General features: G+C 37.4%; 1 protein-coding gene and 1 long non-coding RNA gene across 11 annotated transcripts in view; one reads left to right on the top strand and one right to left on the bottom strand.

The window, feature by feature from the left end:
• RBMS1 (RNA binding motif single stranded interacting protein 1) overlaps nucleotides 1-24,586 on the bottom strand; it is a 217,956-nt gene that overhangs the window by 138,470 nt on the left and 54,900 nt on the right. For 4 of the 9 annotated variants that reach the window (XM_061436990.1, XM_061437039.1, XM_061436993.1 and 1 more), the window contains exon 1: nucleotides 226-303. The exons of the other annotated variants lie outside the window; for them this stretch is intronic. In XM_061436990.1, the coding sequence (XP_061292974.1) occupies nucleotides 226-288 (63 nt within the window). In that variant the 5' untranslated portion in view covers nucleotides 289-303. Of the gene's footprint in view, nucleotides 1-225; nucleotides 304-24,586 lie in introns of those variants that run through there. 9 annotated transcript variants of the gene reach the window in all.
• Nucleotides 86-16,503, top strand: LOC133259520 (uncharacterized). 2 transcript variants are annotated; one of them, XR_009740438.1, is made up of 5 exons: nucleotides 86-518; nucleotides 11,966-12,086; nucleotides 12,204-12,394; nucleotides 13,746-13,843; nucleotides 16,139-16,503. It is a non-coding gene; the product is annotated as an uncharacterized LOC133259520 (long non-coding RNA). The 2 variants fall into 2 exon arrangements; XR_009740439.1 differs by lacking the exon at nucleotides 12,204-12,394 and having other exon boundaries at nucleotides 101-518.

The raw sequence follows: 24,586 nt of genomic DNA, 5'->3' as shown, positions 1-24,586 counted from the left end.
AGCTTTCTATTCTCCACTAAATTATAAATGTTAAGGTTCACATAAGAAAATATGAAATTAGAATAAATTTCTATTCAGATGGGGTAGATGAAGGCAAACTTTCCAGTAACAGCATATTTAGTTAAGAGTACTGCAAAGGGCTACATAAGGAGCTTATAAAAATTCCCTACCCTGAGTGTCTGGTTATCTAATACACTTAACATACGGGACAAACCAATGACAGACCTGTGGCAAATTGATACTCCCCAAGCGAAGAAAAGGCAAAGGAGGAAATTCTGATATTGTCATGGCAATATGACTGATCATGACATCAGCAGTTCCTAATTCCAAACTATAAAGAACACTCCCAGAATGCTGACAGCATACTAAAAAGATCCTCCCAGAACCACCCTTCCTTCACCTCCCAATCTAATATTTAATCTACTGGCAGACGTGCTGAAGTTTCAACTAAAGGATTATTCAATGTTAAAATCCTGTGAAAAATTCTTCTAAATTGGAGGAAGCACTAGGAGGAAGAAGTAGGTAATTTCTGAGGACATTTTTCAGACCTGTATGTTATACTGGGCTTCCCCAGTGGTTTAGCAGTAAATGACCCACCTGCAACGCAGGAGCCTCAGGAGATGAGTTAAGACCCCCTGGAGGAGGGCACGGAAACTCACTCCAACATTCTTGCCTGGAGAATCTCATGGACAGAGGAGCCTGGTGGGCTACAGCCCATAGAAGTCAGACGTGACTGAAGCGACTTGGCAGGCAAGCAGGCATATATTATATTACATTATTTTGTTATACTTTATTATATTATAAAAATATTATAATTTACAAAATGCTTTATTGTACATCTCATTAAAGTCTCAGGGAAGGTAGCAGGCTGGCATGATCCACTTGTTTTGAACAGCAGAGTGAGCCTCAGGTAGGTTAAACAATTTGACTTAGGTCATGAAGCAGGACCTCAAGGTTGGAAAGAATGATTAAATGCTAGTTCCCCTGCTTGACATATAATAATCACTCAAGAAATAACTCAATATAGAATGAATGTAACTGTCTCTCCTTGGACACCATGAAAGTGAAAGTGAAAGTTACTCAGTCGTGTCCAACTCTTTAGGACCCCATGGACTATACAGTTTATGGAAGTCTCCAGGCCACAATACTGGAGTGGGTAGCCTTTCCCTTCTCCAGGAGACCTTCCCAACCCAGGGATTGAACTCAGGTCTTCCACATTGCAGGCAGAGCCACCGGGGAAGCCCAAGAATACTGGAGTGAGTAGCCTATCCCTTCTCTAGCAGATCTTCCTGATCCAGGAATCGAACTGCGGTCTCCTGCATTGCAGAAGGATTCTTTACCAACTGAGCTATCAGTGAAGCCCTTGGACACCATGACTGATAATAAATTAAATCTATCCGTATTTAGCCATTTCTTTAGAAGGTTCTTTGTTAAACAGCCTCCAATTCTGAACCTATTCATTATATTCCTACCCCAGGACTTGTATCTGTGTCTTCTGTAGATTGTATATAGCTTTTTTCTATATTCTACACTGCCTGACCCATAAAAGTGAGGGTGGAGTCATCTTACTTTGAGTCTTAACAATCTTGTAAGATTGCTTAAATAGTCTGTAAATCTCTAATGAGTTCCTTAGCCCACTGTCCTACACATAGTAGGTTCTGCTGGAGGTGTGAATGAATGAGGAACGATAGCTTTCTTACACACTCACACACAGGGAGAGACACAGACACACACACACATGACAAATGATGATTTGCATCCTCTTTTGAAAATGATCATGAGGTGAAACTAGAAAGAGCTGAATGTGAGAAATGGAGGGATCAAAGCTTAAAGAATACATTTTACAGCTTATATTAAGCATGATAAATTTGCATCCTAATCTTTCGATCACTTGGGATCCTAAGAGAGGTTGTAATGAATGTTGCATTTTGCATTTGTATGTTACTTATAATAAAGGAAATGGGATTCCAAGATCAAATGGTTTCTCTCTTGACCTCAACTATTACTGTCAGAATAAATCTTCTTGCTTTACTTTTGAAGGGAAAGTGAAATGGCCTACAAATCTCTGAGATCAGTTTCCTATAAATATTTGGATATAAATATAAGATGCCACTGATTATAATATGCTTAACGATTACAGAGATGTTAACATTTGAAAAAAAAAATGGACAATAGCAATTACAGAACATCATAAATTGTAAGATGCATCCTGATTTCAGCAATGCTGAAATGTGAAAAAAGTGAGCACTAGAATCTGTTCAGAATGGCACACAGGTGTGTGAAGACAGTGCATGGATACCGTGCACACACATGTTCATCTTACAGCTTAGGCTCCAGAAACACATTTTTGCAAACACTCATTTTTAACCTTCACAAGAACCAAGAGCTACTAGGTGACTGCAAGCAAATGACTCACACCGTCAGTTTTTCCAAGATCTGACTGTGTCTTACTAGTGAGCACAGTCTCCACGAGTCAGAATGAGAAACTTTACCCTAATCTCACAAAGGAACAAACAGAGCTGTCAGCTTCCCTCTCAGCCACCCCACCTCCTAACAATCACCTCAACTTCTACCCCTAGTGCTTTAGATACAGAGCACATTTATATAAGAAAAGTGGAAAGGAGATGAGCGTAAATCTGTAGACATTTATCAGATTTCTCCACTCCATGTCTTGTTATCAGTGCTCTAAAGCTGTCAGTTACAAACAAAACTTAAGAACATTCATCCCAGATGTTACTTCTTTACCAAGTTTAAGTCACACAAATGCATGCAAGTGGGCACACGCACACTCAAAAGGTTGTTCAGGGCTGTTCTGGCACTTAGCATCAATTCCAACCTAAAAGTCTACCTTTTAGCAAAGCCTGGAGTAGTAATTCTCAGTCATCCAGCACTTCCATTTGGAAAAGTAATTTTTATGTGAATCAGGTAACTCGGATAGAAAGACATATCTAAAATGGTTATCACAACTCTTAAAATTGATATGAAATTACAAAGTGAATCAAAACAATAACTTAGCAGGTGAGATGACTCAGTTATAGAAAAAGATATAAATGGTTCACACTTAGAGCAACGACTGTTAGTAGCTGTTGGAATCCGAGGGCTCATATTTGTTCAGGAATCAACCAAGTCCCATTTCCTCCTCCTTCCTCATGCACCTTTCCTTTTAGTCATTTCATTGCTGATGTGAAGATAAAACCCATAGGAAAAAGTGAAACAAACTGGTCAACTTATTAATTCACTTGAGGTTGGTCAAAATGTTGGTTGGAGGTTATCTATGAATTTCATTTATCTGTAACTTTTCCCTTGTTATAAGAGAAAATTATAATTGATTTCACACTGAATATTACCTTATAGAAATTATTAACACATTCAACCACCAATATATTCTAAGTCCCTAACTCAGGACCTGGCACACACTAGGCATTCAAATATTGGTTTAATGAATAAATAAGCAATATGTTTAAAGTGCATGAGAGTCCTTTTGAAACACATATTATTATGTCCTAAAGTACAACCAGCTTATGATTTTAAGATATGCTAATTCAATGACAGATTATAAATTTGAATTTACTAGCCAAACTTCTTCAGTATTAAAGAATATCATTCCAGCTTCTGTAATTCATGATTTCTTGAGTGATTTGAAAATATATTCTATTTAGGGGCTCTTTTAAGAAGTTTTAGACTTCATTTAAGCTATTTACCAGGGACATCATTTAAGTAAATCAGGGTACAAAATATTGCAAATCATGGTAGAGACTTTTTCCCATTTCTATACCCTGTCTCCTTTCTTTTTAAAAAAAACATAATTTAAGTTCTGATAATTACCAAATTTTTAAAAAGTAGATATATAAACTCTTATAATTGAAAATCATGTAGATTGGTTCATTTTATCACATGACAAATTCTATCAGTAAATAAGAATAGGCAAATTGTTCATAATTGTTGAAGATATTCCCTCTGCTGCTGCTACTGCTAAGTCGCTTCAGTTGTGTCTGGACTCTGTGCGACCCCATAGATGGCAACCCACCAGGCTCCCCTGTCCCTGGGATTCTCCAGGCAAGGACACTGGAGTGGGTTGCCATTTCCTTCTCCAACGCATGAAAGTGAAAAGTGAAAGTGAAGTCGCTTAGTCGTGTCCGACTCTTCGCGACCCCATGGACTGCAGCCTAGCAGTCTCCTCCGTCCATGGGATTTTCCAGGCAAGAGTACTGGAGTGGGGTGCCATTGCCTTCCCCAAGATATTCCCTCTACTTTAGCATATATTTGAAATTTTTCAGAATTGAAGTATTTTGAGATGATACAGTGTACTAAATGCCTCGTGAGGTTGGTTTTCAGAGGACTGCAGAAACCAAGGCAAATTGATTCTTGGTGCTCCAACAGCTAGGAAGTTTTCTTTGAAATAACTACTCTATCTGTCCACTTTGCTCTTTTCTCCTAAAAAGAGAAAAACATTTAAAAAAGTTGATATATGAGACTACAGTCTGAATAGTACAAGAGTGACAGCAAATCTGTTGGAAAATGCTATCTAATTCCAAGTGATGAAACATATCAGGATTCAGTCAGTTTCTACAGTCGACAGTGAAAATGCCCATCTTCTAAATCAGCAGTGCCTCTATGGTCCTTACTGATTCTCTTTTCATTTTCATCCTTACTGATTCTCTTTTCATTTTCGATATCTTATATCCATTAGTTTCCTCAGACTAGAACTGCTGGAATCTCTTCTGTTTCTTCTTCTAACCAGTCCTTATTTGTTCCAAATTGATGTCTGCATTGCTTCTAAAATACTTTGTTATGACCTCTTTGGCCACATCCCTGTACTTCCTAACACGCCCACATCAAGTGCAATTTCTGATCATCCCCGGTAAAGCACTCTTTCTAACTCCTTTCCTCCTTTACCTCTCTTCCGGCTACTATTTGTGTTTTGGCTGCAGATGAACTCACTCTTTTCTGGCTCTGAGTTTTGCCAGGAAACAGCCTCTGTTTTTCCATCAGCCAAACCACATTCATCCCTCCCTCTGTTTGCTCTGTTGAAATCACAGCTCATGGTCCACCCCCTCTGAGTTTTTCCTACTTTCATCTATTTTCCAAGACCTCTTGCTATATTTTCTAAGGACTGTATTAAATGCCTAAGTTAGGTCAATCTAATGTCTTTACACTGTAAACTCCTCTACTGATGAAACCATGACCAAGATTTACCAGGTACTCTCCAGTATTTACTATGTTAAAAGGCATCCTGTGAGCACTCAGCAAGTACTTATTGGCCTGGCTTCACCATAAATCAGTTGTTCTTAGTCTCTTTTCCAGTCCAGCACACCTGAGGAATACTGGACTGGATATTCCCATCAGTCACTGTGGCTTACTTCTATATGATTCTGTGTCAAAAAGGATGAAGACACACACTCCCATCCTTATCTGAAAAACACTGTTACAAATAATGAACCAGAGGGTAAGTTATAAGAACCCAGAAAAAACAAGCATTTAATTTCAGCTCTACTTATATAGACAGAGATAAAAGAGATGGGCTTCCCTGGTGACTCAACAGTAAAGAATTCTGCAATGCAGGAGTTGCAGGAGACACGGGTTTGATCCTTGGTTTGGGACGATTCTCTGGAGAAGGGCATGGCAACCCACTCCAGTATTCTTGCCTGAAAAATCCCATGGACAGAGGAGCCTGGAAGGCTGGTCCATAGGGTCGCAGAGAGTCAGACACAACTGAAGCAACTTAGCATGCATGCAGACATAAGAGAGATGTCTACAACTTGTATGTTACAGAATATAATGTTTTGTTCTTTTTCGTGAAAAAAAAAAAAAAAGAAGTGCATAAAAATTATAGCCTCTTGACATAAGAGGCTTTGGTACTGATGAAATGTTTTCACAGGTAAGGATTTATTTTATTATAACCCAAGATGGTACCAAAATGTATTTCAGAATGACTAAAGCAGCTGAGAATTACTTTCTCCTCATGACACAATTTTCCTTGAAATTCCAGTGGTTAATTCTGTCTTCCCCACACCAAGAGGCATCTGCCTTTTCCATGTTCCTCTTCAATGCAAAACAGCACAGCCCTTGAAACACACTCTGTCTCATATCACCTCCAGATCGTCACTGCTGTTTATAGTGTGGAGTAATGTGCAAGGCATGGGCTTTCAATAAAAACTGCCAGGTTCAAAAGAAAATTCTAACACTTGATAACTTAGGAATCTTCACCTAAATCTGTTTAACTGTAAAACGGGAAAAAACAACAACACCTCTGTTACGGGGTTTGGGGAAGAAAGAAGCAAATAAGACAGTTCAGTTTGTTAAATTACAAGTCATCTTCATATATTCACCTTCAACATAATTTTGTGCATAGCTAAGAGCTTTTCCTGCAAGGAGATCCAACCAGTCCATTCTGAAGGAGATCAGCCCTGGGATTTCTTTGGAAGGAATGATGCTAAAGCTGAAACTCCAGTACTTTGGCCACCTCACGCAAAGAGTTGACTCATTGGAAAAGACTCTGATGCTGGGAGGGACTGGGGGCAGGAGGAGAAGGGGACGACAGAGGATGAGATGGCTGGATGGCATCACTGACTCGATGGACGTGAGTCTGAGTGAACTCTGGGAGTTGGTGATGGACAGGGAGGCCTGGCGTGCTGCGATTCATGGGTTTGCAAAGAGTCGGACATGACTGAGCGACTGAACTGAACTGAACTGAAGAGCTTTTCCTAGGTAATATCATGTCAACTAAAATCCCAACTTTACAGGTTGGTGCTTGAACTCCACTTCAAGAAAACTTGCATACTTGCTTGACTTCAATGACTAACACTGTTGCATGCCATCGAGTCCTGAAATGCCCATTTTTCTATCTTTTCTGTGCTCTTATTAATAAAGATAATAGTTTGAGATAACATTTTTCAGTGCATAATATGTGCCAGACATTGTTGTTAAGTACTTTATAGGCATTGCTTCATTAATCTGACACCACCATTATTCTTCCCATCCCAGATGTAGAAATGTAAGCTTCCCCTTCATTCTCTGTATCCTTTCATTCTTCTGCTCCATCTGGTCATACTGCCACCACCATTACCAACAGCACCCCCACCATACACACACGTTTCACTTTCTAACGAATCTAAAGCCCCAAATCAGGGACACCAAGTTTGTTCTTTCCAGTGCTCAGCATCCACAGCCATTTCATCCTGTCTTACACACAAGCAGTTCTGACCATCAGATTTTTCCATTCCTCCTCCTGCATTGCTGACAATGGCAAGTCATAACCATGCTCACTGGCTTCATGAAAAATTCACTTAAGCATAACGCTCACTTTACTCATTTCCAAGTGACTTCCTATCTCATCCCCCACAGAATTCCAAACCTTTAATTTTTTTCCCCTAAAACTGGAAATCTCACTCTTCATTGAAAAATGATAACATAGAGATCAACGGACATTATTTATGTGATGATCAAATATATATTTTTTCTTGGCATTCTTCACTACTAAGTAGTAGAGACGTTCCCTGTTCTTCTCGAGATGTAAATTTCCATCTGAATCCTTGATTTCAAATGAATTTCCCTATTACTTCCTCTCCCATCCCCCACACATATCTCCCCAACCCAACTTCTATATCTTCCTTTTTTCTTCCTTTTCTTTCTATGAAAGTAATACATGAATATATTTTCCTTTTAGAAATAACAGAAGATGCAATGGCTTTTTCTTCCTGTAAACTAACTTGTTTAAATCTTTTCTATCCTAAGAGAAGGAAAATCGCTTCTTTGCTTCTTAAGCTATTTTATTCTTTCTCTTATTAATTGGCAAAGTTCTTAAAAGACCACCCATCAGTGGATGTTTATACCTTCTCTTTCCCTTCTAGCTACAGACCACTGTGATCTAGCTTCCGCCCCTACCACTTACCCGCAGCTGCCTCTTGGCCCTCATTCAACATGATTTAGTTCTGTAACTCACCTTCATGGAATTCTTCATAAATGTCTATTCTTTCAGTCGTCCTCCTTTGCATTCATTTTCTTCTCTGCTCTAGATTCTACTCTATATATGAGTTCACCCATGACTAGCACTTCAGTAATCACCCTAAATAAAGGAGTCCACATTTAGAGAGCCAATCCTGGCTTTTCTCTAGGGGTCCAGTCCCATGGTCCTAGCTGCCTTGAGCCTCTGTTTCCCTGCTCAGCCTTCACTGTGTTATCTGTCTCTCTCTCTCATCACCACTGAAATCTATTTGCTCCCTATGATGGCCATTTGTAGTGTACTTTGCTTATATCCAACTGTGCATTTCACTGGAATTCGTAGGCTTGTTAAGAGCTAGGGGTCTAGCTCAATGGCTTGCACACAGTTGCAACTCTACAAACAAAAGTTATTTTAAATTTATTGGTATATGAGTCCAAGGGGAAAAAATCTACCATTTTCATAAAATTAAAGAGAAAAATTTTCTCATGCTCATGTAGCACTTTTATTATCTGTTTTCTTTTTGTTTTCACACAGAAAGTCCTCAGAATTGGAAAAGCACTTTTCCTCTAATGAGGGAAAACACTCTCAAATGCCTTTGGGAACGCTGATCATTTCCAAAGTACCAGAAGAATGAAAGCCCCATTAACTGCCAACTTTGGATAGTCATGCTCTAACAGGGAAATCTGAGCAACTGAATCTTTTTTTTTTTTAATGTATTTTATTGAATATTGAACTGCTCTTCAGGTTCTTCTTCAACCCAAGTTTTGGATGAAAACTTTTAAATGAAAAACATAATTGCCCATTTGGATCTAATCATGCCTACTATCTCCTCATAAACTATTATACAAGTTGCAGAATCTGGGAAAGATTTTTACAAAATAAACTTTAGAACCTCCCTTTCACCTTTATTTAAAAAAAAAAAAAAAGTGAAGGACAAGGAATAAAGAATTGAGAACTCTGACCTGGTGTTAACTTTTATATCCCAAGCAACCAAATGCTAAAAGATTAGCAGCTATTGGAAGGTAGAGGACTTACAAAACAAGCATAAAAGGGGATGGTGGCCTTAAGACAATGAGGAATTGATCATCTCTTCATTGTTGTTTAGTTACTAAGTCATGTCTGACTCTTTGAAGGTCAACCTCACAGACTGTAGCCCTCCAGGCTCCTCTGTCCATGGGATTCTCCAAGCAAAAATCCTGGAGTGGGTTGCCATTTCCTACTCCAGGGGATCTTCCTGACACACCTATCAAACCCACGTCTCCTGTGCCTCCTGCATTGCAGACAGATTATATCTTACTAGCTCCCTAAAAATTTGATTGAAAGAGAAGATAAAGTAATACCCTAACAACATTCCTCATCTATTCATTCAACCAATATTTGCAGGGAGTTTACTGTAGTCAAACCTTTGGGAGCTGTGCACAGAGAGGGAAGCTGTGAGGCAGTTGAGGGGCCATGACTAAGCTGAAGCTGGGAGGAAACAGAAACAATGAGACAGAGGAATCATCACTTGTAATAGTGACTCACAGGGCAAGGATTTCCAACAACACTGAGACTCAGAGGAATGGAGGAATGAGCTTCCAAGAGACAGCAAGAAGCAAAGTAGCCAGACACAGAAAGCAGCTAAAAAATGAGCAACTGGGGGACAGAAATGAAGGACACTCAAGAAGGAAAACTTAAAACTCCTGTTCTTTGATTGGTGCCTTGAACTGAGACCAGTCATCCAGTTGGTTTAACAAGGCCCACAGCCACTATGGTTCCTGCCAATCCCAAGGCCTGGTAAGGCAGTCTTCATGGGTTCCCTTGAGGTCTGGTCTCATAAGAGACTCATGATTCCTATTCATACATTCTTAGAACAACCCCACCTCCATTAATTAACAAACAGTAGAGGGTCTCTATTACTTGCGATTAAAAGCATCATGCTAAACAATACTAACACAGTTATATAAGAAACTGCTTCTTGAAAGTTAGAACTTAGCAACAGCAAGTCATTTCAAGAAGGAAATAATTTGATGTCAGGCAGAACCACCCGCTTATTAAGTTACTAAATTATCTCCATTTCTTTCAAATCTTTATTATTAACAAAATTGCCCTAATTGCACCTACATGATCAGCTGGTATCTTATCATCCCAATTAAAGTGTTGCTATTTTCTGTATATGAGAAAACCAAGGTTCTTACATACAATCTGAGCTGTCTCAAATTCTTTAAAAGGAATGCCAAGATATAGGTTTCTCTCCCCACAAAAACAACAACAAAAACCAAAATGAAACTCCAAATATGTCATTAATGCTTATGTATTTCAATGTCTCTAAAATGACCATTTAATATACCATTTAATATATGAGATGATGTTATGTTTCAAATTCTTCTAAAAAGTGTACATATGCCGGATTGTCTAAATAAGTTTTAGAGATTCTATTTTGGGTTTAAGTGTATATCTCCTAAATCAAAGGAAGCACTTTTTTTTTTTTTTTTGCTATTAGAAGCCAATAGATTTTTGATAAGATGGTCTTAAGGGCTGTGTTATATTTTAGGAATGAGCACTTCCTGTCCAGATTTGCCCTGCTGCCTCATTCCTGGTGACTTTTAAACCATCTCGGGTCACAGTGGCCTCTCTTTAATTAGTATCTCACTGGAGGGAGGGGAGCATGTCAAAAAGAAAAGAATGCATGAAGACATTATAAACAAAGGTCTTCAAGGCAACTTGGGAGATTTCGTCAAGGAGTGAAGAAAGCCTCGCTCCCTCCTTTGTTACCAAAGTAAGCAGGAAATGGTTTTGATTTCGACAAATTGAGAAGGCTGGAATTTTTATATATGTTTGTTAATTCTGGCTTAACATGTCAGACTTTCTCTTTGTTTCAGTTTGATGGTTTGATTGAAAACCATGTAATCACTATTGAGTCATCAGAAGAGTGATATATAAATGAAACAACTGATTCAGTAAAAACTTTTCCACCTAAAGCATGATTCCATTAACAATGTCCAAATTATACTGATACACATTTGTTTCTTTAAAATAAATAAGTACAATATTTAGGACAGTAAAAGTTAGTAATATCTATCTAAAAGATATTTTTAAAATAGATATTAAGTGGCTAAAACTGTACTTCTCATATCTCTACGTGTAATCAACTAACCTTATGAGGCCAGGAACAAAAACTCTATTTAAACTAGGTTCATTATAGTGAATGAATTAAAAAAAATCAAAAACAAACTTGCCTGAAACTAAGAATGACAATTTAAAAAATCTGAGAAGCTTAAATATATATAAACATATGCACATATATATGTATATCTATCTATCTATATATATATGAGTGTGTGTAGATAAAGATACAGATTCCATACAAATATAATTCCAGAAGGGAATTATATTTTCAAAATACCAAAGAGGAAAATTCTTGCAAATTAAGATGGTTTTGTGTATGAAGAAGCAATGCTTTTAGATGATTAAATCCTCAGTTCAAAGCACTGGCACCGATTAACGGTTTCTGTTGGGTACTATTTACAAGAAACCACCTCAGCAGGGTGCCCATGCCCAGTTTCATAATCACATAGTACACCCGCCCCACAGGATTACGTTCCGGGCAAGTTTGAATGTTAAGTTGAATTTCATTCTCTTCAGGAAGTGACTTTTACTCAAGATTGAATACAGCTGTTAGTACAGACCACTGTTCCAAAAACACTTCTATGAGAACTGGAAGAAAACACCATTTTAAGAATTGCAAATTTACTTTCATTATTCCAGATCCGTACAACTACAAAGGAGGGGCTTCTTTGGTCCCTGATAGTTGAATTAAATTTTTATATATATTCAAAAGAAAACATACTGCATGGTTAAAAGATGGCTATAAGACTTTCCAAGTACTTTTGTAGCCTATATATTTTTCATAATCAAAGGATCAGTTTGTAACAGATTTAGTGCTGGTTTTTTATTTCAAAAATCAATGTTATCCTAACACTTGATTTTTTTTTCTTAAATTCCACTGTCTCATACAACTTGGTTTTCTCTTTATATTCACAGAAATGAAGTCTGGCAAATCAAGTGGGGCCTCAACAGAGGAAATGCTGCCAGCTAAAAACACCGGATGTAATCGAGACCACAAGAGACGCATACTTGGTTATACACGTCGAACTGAAAAGAGGTATTGGAAAGAAAAACTCAATTTTCATTGGATGGTTTAATTAATTTCGTGAAATCTTACTAGTTCATAGTTTACTCCCAAACAAAAAATATCCTGACATTATTTGGATAATCCTAGGTTCTACTTTCTGGAAATTTTAAAAAGCAAAAAAGAAAAAAAAAATCTCTGAATTTTCATCTACCACCCCTGGTCATCCTGCTATCTCTGTGAAAGAGAAGAGAGGGATGAGGACCTCAGCCTGCCAGAAAAGACAATGCAGGATAAGTAACTTGGATCAGCTTCAGTAAAGAGTTGAGAAAACAGCATTTGTAAGAATGTTTTTTTCTGATAGCATTATAGAAAATGTCCTTTCTTAAAGAATTAGAATAGATCTGCCTGTAAATGAACAGACAACAGGACTAAGTTAACTCTATTTGGTGGTGGGGTGGAGATAGGAAAGCTTCCTTTACACATTCTATTGTCCCTGTTTTTCTATTCCCACCCTTTGACGTGGTGCTTCCTTTTGTACAATGATGGCGATGGCTATGAGGAATATTGTTTCTCCACTGGCTAAGAAAATCTGAACTCGAACTTTTTTTAGAGGAAAGTAGAAGGTTTGGGTACCTCTATTTTTATTTTGTATTTATTTATTTTTGTTTTGGCGATTAGTGTTTCCCAAGTTTCACATTTCAGTAACTATCTATTGCTCTCTTTCTAAATATTTTTGCAGTCAAATACATTTATCTGCTCCAAAAATAATTCTTCAGACAAAAACTAAAAATTCAATTTATTTTTCAGTGAAGGATCAATCTATTTTAATTGTCCAAATATAATCATTTTCACTTAAGACCTTGATTGATGGGTCTTAAGTTTTTATACTTAAAAACAAAATCTCTTTTTAATTTTTTTCATATAATATGATCATTGTTTCTTAGGAAGGTGAACATTTCTCATAAGAGATGAAAGAATCTACCATAACTCACACAGGAGAAAGCACCCATCTCAGTGAGAACCAGTGATTTTTGAAACTACGTTCTGTTACATATGTCAGCCATCTTAGTATTTCAAGCAAGCTCTTTGAAAAAAGAAAAGAAAACCTACTGCCACTAGAGGGAGATCCAAATTCCCTTTGTATCAATAAACATGTAGAGTGCACTTAACTTCTGAAACAATAAAAAGTATGATTACTGTACATTTTGTTATTAAATAATAAAACTAAATCAGGAATTAGGCTTTTAGGGGACAACATTTTCCCCTTCAACTAGCATAACTACTAAGAATATATTTGATGGTTATTATGCAAAGATAGAAATTAAAAATGATGCATATTAAAAATGACAAACCTTTTTAATTTCTAGAAGTAGTATAGGTTGAGTTTATTTCTAACTGATTATTCATTGAGAGTGGAATCTCTTATCTATCAAGCTTTACTTAATAACTGTCCATACAATGTTTCAAAGATGGCTGCCACAATCCCTCCCAGTCTGCATACACTTTCCCAATGCACGTTTGCTCTCCTCAGTCAAGACTTGCAATCTATTTTTCCACCTGCTGTATGTGGGATGGTCTTGTGATGGATCAGAAGTATATAAACATATTGTTGAGTAACCTGCTGGTCTAGGTCTTAAAAAGCCTTCAGTCAAATGTCACATAAAGAAGCCTGGGCTCCTCTGTATCCAGGTAGAGAGCCCACATGGAGAGAGAGGTCCTACAGAATGGGAAGCCAGGTGGAGGGGAACAGAGGCACTCCAGCCAAGAGCCACATACCTGTGAGGCATGTAAGTACACTTATTTTAAGACATTCTATCCATAGCTCTGCTCCCAACTGCATGCAGCTACATGAGTGACCTAAAGTCACACTGGAGCCGTCCAGCAGATCCCAGTTAACTCAGCGTATTGTGCAAAATAATAAATCATTGGTTTAAATTTGAGATGGTTTATTCCTCAGTATGATCTTCCCTGGTGGCTTAGATGGTAAAGCGTCTGCCTACCTACCAGGTCTCTGCAGGAGACCTGGGTTCAGTCCCTGGGTGGGGAAGATCTCCTGGAGAAGGAAATGGCAACCTACTCCAGTATTCTTGCCTGGAAAATCCCATGGACGGAGGAACCTGGTTACAGTCCATGGGGTCGCAAAGAGTCGGAGACGACTGAGTGACTTCACTCATTCCTCAGTAATAGATAACTGCAACAATAAAACCAGTAAATACATCTGTATGTGTTTTGTAGTTTTTAAAAGCCCTTTCACATCCACAAGCTCCTATAGCCCTACCATGCAGTAGGAAACTGGCTCAGAGGCAAAATACCTTATCCAAGAGTTGAGAATGCTTAAAAGCAAATGCAAAGTTAACATATAAGAGAGATATGTTTCTCCTAAGAAAATACTGCATCTCTATTTTTTTCTATTTTGTACCCAGTATAGTTGTTGCTATTGTTCAGTCGCTCAGTCATGTACAATTCGACAACAACAACTATAGTAAGGATCACCAAATAATCATGCAATTGACTAAAAATTACTCTTTCTTGTGCTTTTTTTAAAAAATAAGAACTGGTTAAACAATTTTTTTTTCATTTCTACTAGTCTTAAGGATTCAAAAAGTAATAAGCAACTTTTTGAACCTATGATTATTTATGCACACTTCTAGTTTTGTTTTGATATTTAAGAACTGTTGATCATCTAAAGTTTCTATGCACAAAGCACTGGCATCTTCAAGCAATTTAAAATTTGAGAATATCCATCAAAAATTCTTACCTTCTGGAAATGACTTTGTCACATATAGAGTTATTGAATAAGCATGTTGTGCACCTGGAACCAACATAGTGCTGTAGGTCAATTATACTTTCAAAAAAAAAAAAAAAGTTCTTGCCTTCCTTGTTCTCAATGCATCCACAAATTTTGCAACCTCCTATCTTTCTGAGCCCCAGTTCACCAAAGTAATGATTGGACGCCTAGTCCCAGGCCCTTTGCATTTTGATGCCCCTTCCCCTCCTTTCCTTCCTTCAAGCTTTCCATGAGACTGCTTATAATTGAAATGGACACACAACTCCAGCTAGAGAAAAATCACTGGGGTTCTTCCCTTTAATGGCTAAGTTTTCCTGAAGGGTGGCAGGGTCAATGGTCTCAGAACTCAAGAATGGTCACTGAGACAATAGAACCAGAATCAATTGGGAGGAAGATGACCAGGTTATCAGAATAAACCAAGTGGTCCACATCTAATACTAAAATTCAAAAGCCTTAGATCCAGACTGGTAGTTCTTTCTCTTCTGAGGAGGCATCTTATTATCAACAAACTTTGGTAAAGTATATTCCAATTACCTGTATAAGTTATACTACTTCTTTTCCCTGGACTAAAACGTACAAATGAGCACGATGAGTGCAAGTGTAAATTCCAGAAGCTGGAGGCTGTTTAATTAAATAAATATGTAGATTAAGCATCTTCTGCTGTATACCTTGTGGTAGTGATTTCTTGATTTTAGGGTAAAGAACCAAATCTTCCACACATGACCCACAAATCCTTGCAAGAGTTGATGCCTGTCTACCCCTCCAGCACCATTCTCTTCCCACTCACTGTGTTTCAAGTACACTGGTCTTTCAACACTTCGTATCTTCAAGGTAACCAATCCAGCAACATGCTTTTTTACACACTGTTCCCTCTGAGTACAATGCTTTTCCCCTTCCTCTGCCTGGTTAACTCCTACTTATCCTCCAAGTTTCAGCTGACACCACAGACAGCATTTCTACCAGAAAATCATCTCTCCCATCCCCTAGAAGAGGCAAGGTCCTCCTCTTGTATCATTTCATATACAGCACTCAGCATGTCTCCTTTTCTAGACTCATCAGGCTGCAGTTTAAATTACTGTTTAATGTCCATCCTCTGATGAAAGCTCCTTGAAAGAAAGGGTCATACCTGTTTTGTTCTTTGTTTTGTCACTAGTGTCTCATACAATATAGAGTAAGTACTCAATACTTTATATTGAATATGACTCTGTTATATTTAAGGAACTTAATATATATCTATATTTAAACGTGTTATTTTATGTTGTATATTATCATATCATATCATATTGTATTATAGGTGCTTCTGAAGATACAAAGAACAATCTAACCATTTCAATAAGAGACAGGCACAAATGACCAAGTGACAAAGCAGAACCTGAACAGTAGTAATATGATGGAGATCTAAATAATACACAGTAGGAGAACGGGGAGAAGGAGACTGACCCAAATGGTAACTACAGATAACTTTGTGGAAAATATTCTGAAAGGGCTTGCAAGAAAGGGCAAGGCTGACACAAATACATTTCTCTGGCCCACAAGAAACAGTCAAGTTCACAAGTGTTCATCAAACCAACACTCTTCTTTCTTCACCGTTCCTTTACACCTGGTGTCTCAAATCCTTTCCCAATTCTAGGAAATAAAAGAAATGGTGGTTTCATAGGACACTGGCAATGATTGTCACTCAAAGAAATGTCATTTGAATGATAAACTGTTAGACTTATGTGTAGAGACTGACTTAACCCCTTGTAGCAACAACTTGGCATCTGTGAAGGAATTCAGACTAGGACCTGAAAACCAAGCCTGGCCAAGAAAAGACTTCAGCTAAATCCAGACATAAAGACTGTAAAATGCTTGGGAGTGGGGAGAGAATGGGCAGACCATACTGGTAGCCTGGTGGCAATGTGTCTAAGAAGGAACCAGAGCTTTGAGGAAAGCTAGGCTTGCTGCAACACTGCGGGGAAATGTTTGTGACACGTTGACGTGTCATGACAGAGCGATTGGGAAACAAGCATCTCATTTAATGATTTGGAATTCTGGACAGATATGCTAAGTATCCTGCCCGACTGCCAAAACAAAGCCGATTCACACATGGTACATCACCCTTCTTACCCAATCCTCAAGCAGTTCATACTAGGTAAGTCCAACGAGAGGAGCTATGAACTATCGTCTCTTCTGAGGTTCATGCTCCTAGTGAACTGGCTGAATCTCCTGGGAAAGAACCTATTCTCACTGGCTTGGATATAAAGTTAAGAAAGTAAAGTTAAGAAAGTCTGGTTGCAGAATTCAAGTTTTCAGCAGCAAACATTATTTTTAGCTTCACAATTAAAAAATGACTGAAATTTGGTCCATGTAGCAAACATTAAGTGACATGAAGATATAATTTTGTTGCCTGGCTTTGCATAAATAGCATCAATGTTAAGGTGAAAAATGGGCTTCCATTACTGGAAATTCATTTGGTAAATATACTGCTTACACAAATTTTTCTGGTTCTGATCCAAAGAAATGTGAGTTGGTTTTGAAGACTTCTTTTTTTACACCATGTCTCCACAGTGCTATCTTACAGCTTTTTAAACAACTATTCATCAAAAGTGAATTTTAATTCCCAAGTATATTTTAATATCAATCTCTCAACACACAGCACTATAATTTAGAAGCAATCTAGAATATCCAGAAACATGCCTGTACAACAGAGCTGCACCACTTAAGTATGGAATTGTGCAATCTGCGTTTACTTTGGGTTATGTGATAAGGACTCAACTCCTAATCATTTTAATCACATATTTTTTATGACCTCTTTGTTTAAAGTCAATATTTTAATTGGCATATATCAAGATCCAAACACATCTTGGATCAGAAATTTGTTTAAACTGAGAAAAAGCCTAGAGCATGGTGGCCTAATTTTCACTTACTAAAGGAGTTTGTAATAAACAAAATTTTTAGAGATAATGAAACAATACTCAATAGGAGAAGTGTAATCACTAGCTCAAGAGATGTGTTTAACGAAGAAGACGTGAGTCTAGTCCATTTAAAAACTAAACACAGCCACCTCTACACCACTATTTTGGGTGATACATATAAATTAAATTCAAAGATATTTCCGAAATCTTATTCTAGTCAATAGTTACAGCCCATCCAGTTACCAACTCTTTCATCAGCACTACTAAAACACAGAAACACTGGACATGAGTTTGATCTCTTTTTTCCCACTGTGTACCCGAAACAAACAAGCATGGAAGAGGAAGCCTTTGAGGGAGATAGATAGCAGGAAAAAAAACAGCAGCAAATGGGTTAGAAAATAGTCTGTAATAGTGCCATCCATTAGAATCTTCTGTAATGATGAAAATGTTCCACATGTTTACTGTCCAAAATGGCACCTGGTGAGCTCTTGAAATATAGCTGAGGGTTGACTGAGGAACTGAAGTTTTTATTTTAACTAACTTAAATTTATTTATTTATTTATTTTTTTATTTTTTTAACTAACTTAAATTTAAATTGAAACAATCACAGGCAGCTAGTGGCTACCATATTTGATAGCACAGGCCTATTATTTAGTGGATCCCTGACAACCAAAGAAATAAACTATTATACATGCTTGGAGACACTTGGAGAAGAAACAAACTTGGAGACACTGCAGATTTGGCTCCAGATCACCACAATAAAATGAATATTCATTTTATTCATTTATTTATTCATTTATATAATGAATATATATAAAGGTTATGTTTATACTATACAGTAGTCTATGAAATGTGTGATATGTCTAAAAAAACCAATGTTACATACCTTATTTTAAAAACACTTCATTGCTAAAAAAATGCTAACCATTATCTAAGCCTTCAGTGAGTCATAATCTTTTTGCTGGTAGAGGGTCTTCCTCAATGTTATTGGCTGCAGAATGATCAGGGTGGTGGATGCTGAAGGTTGGGGTGGCTATGGCAATTTTCTAGATGAAGACAACGATGAAGTCTGCCACATCAATTGGCTCTTCCTTTCATAAATGATTTTTCTCTAGTATGCAGTGCTGTTTGATAGCATTCTGCCCACAGTAGAATTTCTTTCAAAATGGAGTTAACCCTTCCAAACTTTGCTGTTGCTTTATCAGCTATTAATATTCTAAATTCTTTGTTGTCATTTCAACAATCTTTATAGCATCTTCATCTAGAGTAGATTTCATCTCCAAAACCACTCTCTTTGCTCATCCATAAGAAACAACTCCTTGGCAATTAAAATGTTATCGTGAAATTGCAGCAGAGCAGACACATCTTCAGGCTCCGCTTCTTCTTCTGGTTTTCTGGCTATTTCTACCACATCTGCAGTTACTTCCTCCACTGAGGTCTTGAACTTCTCCAAGTCATCCATGAGAGCTGGAGTCAACTTCTTCCAACATCCTGTTAAATGTTGATATTTTGACCTTTTCCAATGAATCACAAATGTTCTTAATGGTAGCTAGAATGATGAGTCCTTTCCAGAAGATTTTCATTTGACTTTGCTCAGATCCACCAGAGGAATCAGTACGGCAACTACAGTTTTACAAAATGTATTTCTTAAGTAATAAGACTCAAAAATCAAAATTACTCCTTGATGCATGGGCTGCAGAATGAATGTTGTGCTGGCAGGCATGAAAACATTAACTTCATTTTACATCTCCATCAGAGCTCTTGGGTGACAGAGACACTGCCAACAGATAGTACTATTTTGAAGGAGTCTTTTTTCTGAGCAGTAGATCTCAACAGTTGGAGAAGGAAATGGCAACCCACTCTAGTATTCTTGCCTGGAGAATCCCATGGACGGAGGAGCCTGGTGGGCTGCCGTCTATGGGATCACACAGAGTCGGACACAATTGAAGCGACTTAGTAGCAGCAGCAGCAGATCTCAACAGTGGGCTTAAAATATTCAGTAGATCATGTTGTAAACAGATGTGCTGTCATTCAGGCTTTGTTATTCCATTTATAGAGCACATGAACAGCAAATTTAACATAATTTTTATGCTAGGATTTTCAAAATGGTAAATGAGCACTGGCGTCAATTTAAAATCACCAGCTGCATTAGCTCCTAACAAGAGTCAGTCCATCTTTTGAAGCTTTGAAGCCAGGCATTGACTTCTCTTCTCTAGCTATGAAGTCCTAGATGGCATCTTCTTCCAATAAAAGGCTGTTTTGTGTACACTGAAAAATCTGTTTAGTGTAGCCATCTTCATTAATTATCTTAGCCAGATCTTCTGGGTAGCTTGCTACAACATTAGCACTTTCTGCTTCACCTTGCACTTTGATGTTATTAAGATGGCTTCAACTTCTTTCCTTCAACCTCATGAACCAACCTCTGCTAACTTTGAACTGTTCTCCAGAAGCTTTCTCACCTCTCTCAGCCTTCACAGAATTGAAGACAGTTAGCCTTGCTCTGCATTAGTCTTTAGCTTAAGGGAATATCGTTGCTGGTCTGATCTTCTATCCAGACCACTAAAATTTTCACTATTATTAGCAGTAAGGATGCTTGCTTTCTTATCATCTATGTGTTCACTGGGGTGTGCTTTTAATTTCCTTCAAGAACTTTTCATTTACACTCAAAACTTGGCTAACTGTTTGGCCCAAGGAGGCAACTTTCACCCTCTCTTGGCTTATGACATGCCTTCTTCACTAAGCTTAATCATTTCTAGTTTCTGACTTAATATAAGAGATGTGTGACACTTTCCTTCACTTGAACACTCTGAGGTCACTGTAGGTTTATTAATTGGCTTAATTTCAAAATTGTTTTATCTAACAGGGAGGCCTGAGGAGCGGGAGGGAGCCAGGGAAGAGCATGTTGGTGGAGCAGTCAGATCACACATGATTAAGTTCGTCATCTTACATGGGCAAAACAATTACAACAGTAACATCAAAGATCGCACATCACAGATCACCATAACAAACATAATAATAATAAAAAGTTTGAAATATTGCAAGAATTACCAAAATGTGACAAAGAGACATGAAATAAGCAAAATGCTGTGGGGAAAATGGCTTGCTCAATGCCAGTTACCTTCAATTGGTAAAAAGCACAATATCTGCATAGTGCAATAGAGCCAAGTGCAACAAAACGAAGCATGTCTGCATACAGTTAAGTGTGTCAACTATTCTATGGTCAGCAGGTATCTAGAATTATTTTTATCTGATAATTATCTGATGATGTTTTAAAATCCTTATTAAATTGACCATGAAGAGGATTTTCAACCATAGACAAGTACTGTCAAGGAAGGACAGAAATGATAGAATGTCAGGGCAGAAAGGACAAGCCCAATCCTGATTCCTATAGTTAAGCATTCTGCCACGTTACCCAGTTTTTACAAGAAATTAAACGTTTAAAGGGACTGGTATTTTAGCTAAGGCAGTTCAGCCTGACCCAAACTGTCTACATAATTGGGAGAGACATGCAGAATGACAACAACAAAAAGTCTTACTAACTCTCTCTGGAAATCGTTGGGATTATCTTAAACTATTTCTATGCTTTAACTAGATACTCTACTGAAAATACTCTCTAAGGAGACTTGAGCCCCTTTGGCGGAATACACACACACACACACGTATGTATTTTCTAAATTCAGTTCTTTCTCATTTTTTGTATCCCAACATTTTTCTTATCACCAGTTATCGTATCTTCTATGTGGTCCTGAATACTTTTATTTATTTAAATCTCACACTCTCTGAGGAAGGAAGAGTAGGAATTATTCTCCTCAATTTATACATTATGAAAAAGCCTTATATATCTGAAGAAAACTCTAATTCAAAAAGATATTCACTCCAATGTTCACTGCAGCACTATTTACAATAGCTAAGACATGGAAGCAATATAAATGTTCACTGACAGAGAAATGGATAAAGTAGATGTGGCACATACATACAGTGGAATATTATTTAGCCCATAAAAAGTGAAATAATGCCATTTGCAACAACATGTATAGACCTAGAGATTAGCATCCTAAGTGAAGTAAATTGGACAGAGAAAGCCAAATACATGTGATATCACTTATATGTAGATCTTTAAAAAAAAAAGATATAAATGAACTTATTTACAAAACAGAAAGACTCACAGACATAGAAAACAAACTGATGGTTACCAAAGAGTATAGTGGGGATGGGGCCAGGCAGAGATGAATTATGAGTTTGGGATTAACAACTACATACTGCTGTATATAAAACAGATAAAGTATACAGCACAGGGAACTGTATTCAATATATTATAATAGATGGAAAAGAATCTGAAAAAGAATATACACCTGAAACTAACACAATATTGTATACTAACTATACCTTAATTTTTTTAATGGTTTTTAAAAAAAAAAAGAGAGAAAGAACTAGGATAAAAAGACAAAAAGAGAAAGCCTTAAAGTTAAGTGACTTGCCAAAGGCAACCAGAACATCAATCTTCTTATTCCTATTCCAAGGCTCTTTCTTCAGAATACTTAGTACACAATAATCATGCAATATATTTTATTATCTAATAATTAGAATGCAACAGGAATAGATTTTTATATTCACCAAGCCATAGACTAGTCTTCATATTTGGGAGGATTTTTACATTAGTATTGCAGGTTTTAGTTTTTCTTTTACAAAAAGCACTTATTTTTAAGATCACCTCTGGCTGTGAGAAAATGGACATATACATCTCCCTCCAAGAAGTAAGAGGAAAAACAAGAAGTATTGTCCATTGAAGTACAATAATGGGAAATCTAAATCTAGAATTATTTTCAGATGCAGACTAAATTGAACTTCTTCGTCCAAATTTCCTAAGAACCAAGAATGCATTCATTACAGCATTCTGAGGTTTAGTTATAGTATGAAAATAAATGTTCCATCACATAGTCAAGTTATGACTTAATTAAGCATTGATAAATTGAGAAGGAAATGAAGTGGTGAAGGAGTTCTGATCAACATTATTGGATTTATAAAGTCATCTCTATGAAACAACCCATCAAGAAAGGTTTCATAACCTTCATCGCAGCAGTCCACCTTACTGGAACAAATAAAATTGTCAGTTTTTCTAAAACTGTCCCTTCTATTTAATTTACATCAGTAAATAACTTGGCCAATAATCTCCAAACAGCCACCATCAATCCCTCGCCTTCCTGTCCTCGTGTCACTCCTCCCATCAAGAGGTGCAATCTCTCTCAATTCACCTGGAATGTGGGCTGACATGTAACTTGCTTTGACTAATAAAATGTGGTGGAAGTGATGCTGTTTTTGGCAGTTTCCACCTTTCCTTCTGGAAGACAGCCGCCATGTAAGATAAGTACAACTATCTTGAGAATACTGTCCCATGAGAAAGGGCAAGCTACTCAGGCAGAGAAGAAAGAATAAGAGCAAAGCAAGAAGCACTAGCTCTTAGAAAGTGAAGCCTTCACAACTTTCCAGTCCACTGAAGCCACCAGCCCAATGCCCCACCTCAGCTGATAGCCCCTGGAGTTACCAACCCTGTCTAAATTCCCATGTCACAGAATCATGAGGGAAAATACATCACTGTTGTCTTAAGCAATGCAGTTTTGGGTTGATTTATGATGTTCTCTCTTCCATAGTTTACTACCAAATTTGCTTCCTTACTTTTTATTCTGAACAAAGGAAATAACTTGGAAGTATAGTTGACCATTTTCACCCAAGCTCAAATATGACTGAATGACAGTGTCTCTGAAGGTATTACTACCATGGAAAAGGCTCACCCAAACAGAAGCTCATCCCCGAGGTTTCCTGATACACTGGTCTCATGATTATTACCACCACTAAACAAAAAGAAAGTAAAAGAAAGGAGCTAACAGAGTAATGGGTTCCTGGAAAACTATAGCATACATTTTTATACTGATCTGAGAGAATGAGTTTAGCAAAAGAATTCTCAGCTGAAGCCTTTCAACTGAAAAGGATAATGAAGAAAAGTAGCCAGACTAACTGAAATTAAGCAGCCGGGTTGTCTGTCTTTGAAGTACATCCTAGAATCTCACCCCTCCTCCCACTCTATTTCTTGTCTTTCCTTTTTTACCATGAATATTTAATTCGACGATGAGATAAGAACTTTAAATCATTACAAAACATAAGTAGATAAGTGCTAAGTTTGCACACTAATCTTATTCGATTGTAGAAGACTGCTTCGTTTCCCTGGAATGAAATGATGCTGGGAAATATTTTTAATAGGTAAAATAAATATGAATGACATGAAAAAAAACCTGGGTAGCTAGAGAAGTCTAAAATGTTAAAGGGGACACTTTCCAAGGTAAAACCTGCTTTAGCTTTCTCAATCCACTTTAGACTGAACCCTGAGTGATATTAAAGGTGAAAAAAAAATTACATAAAACTACAACAGCATACTGGCAACCAATATCCTAAAGGCCATCAATTCAACCTTCATGGTTACCCTTAGTGACACTGATTAGCTCCACCACTGCCACCGTAGTTTTCTGTCTAGTTTGTGGCTCCCATCTGAACCCTCTTAAAGGTCCTCTGAGGGAGGGAGAGGTGCAAAGCATGAACTGTTCTCATTTCTCTTGCAATTGCTCTCAGTATGGCTCAATTAGCAAAATAGTAAACAATCTATAATTCAAAGTCTACCCAATGCCTCAGTCAATCTGAAAAATTGCCAGTTCTGTCAGAAATGCCAACACTCCAATTCAGTACTCACTACACAGAATCTTCATCTCCTGTATGCACAGGAGTTACAGATGTTGAAACATGGCCAATTTTATGGCCAACAAATGAATCTTGAAATGTCTATAACCATAAGAACACAG

This window comes from Bos javanicus, chromosome 2 (genome assembly GCF_032452875.1).
Source record: "Bos javanicus breed banteng chromosome 2, ARS-OSU_banteng_1.0, whole genome shotgun sequence".
NCBI lineage: Eukaryota > Metazoa > Chordata > Mammalia > Artiodactyla > Bovidae > Bos > Bos javanicus.
This window is presented reverse-complemented; position numbering and strand designations above follow the sequence as displayed.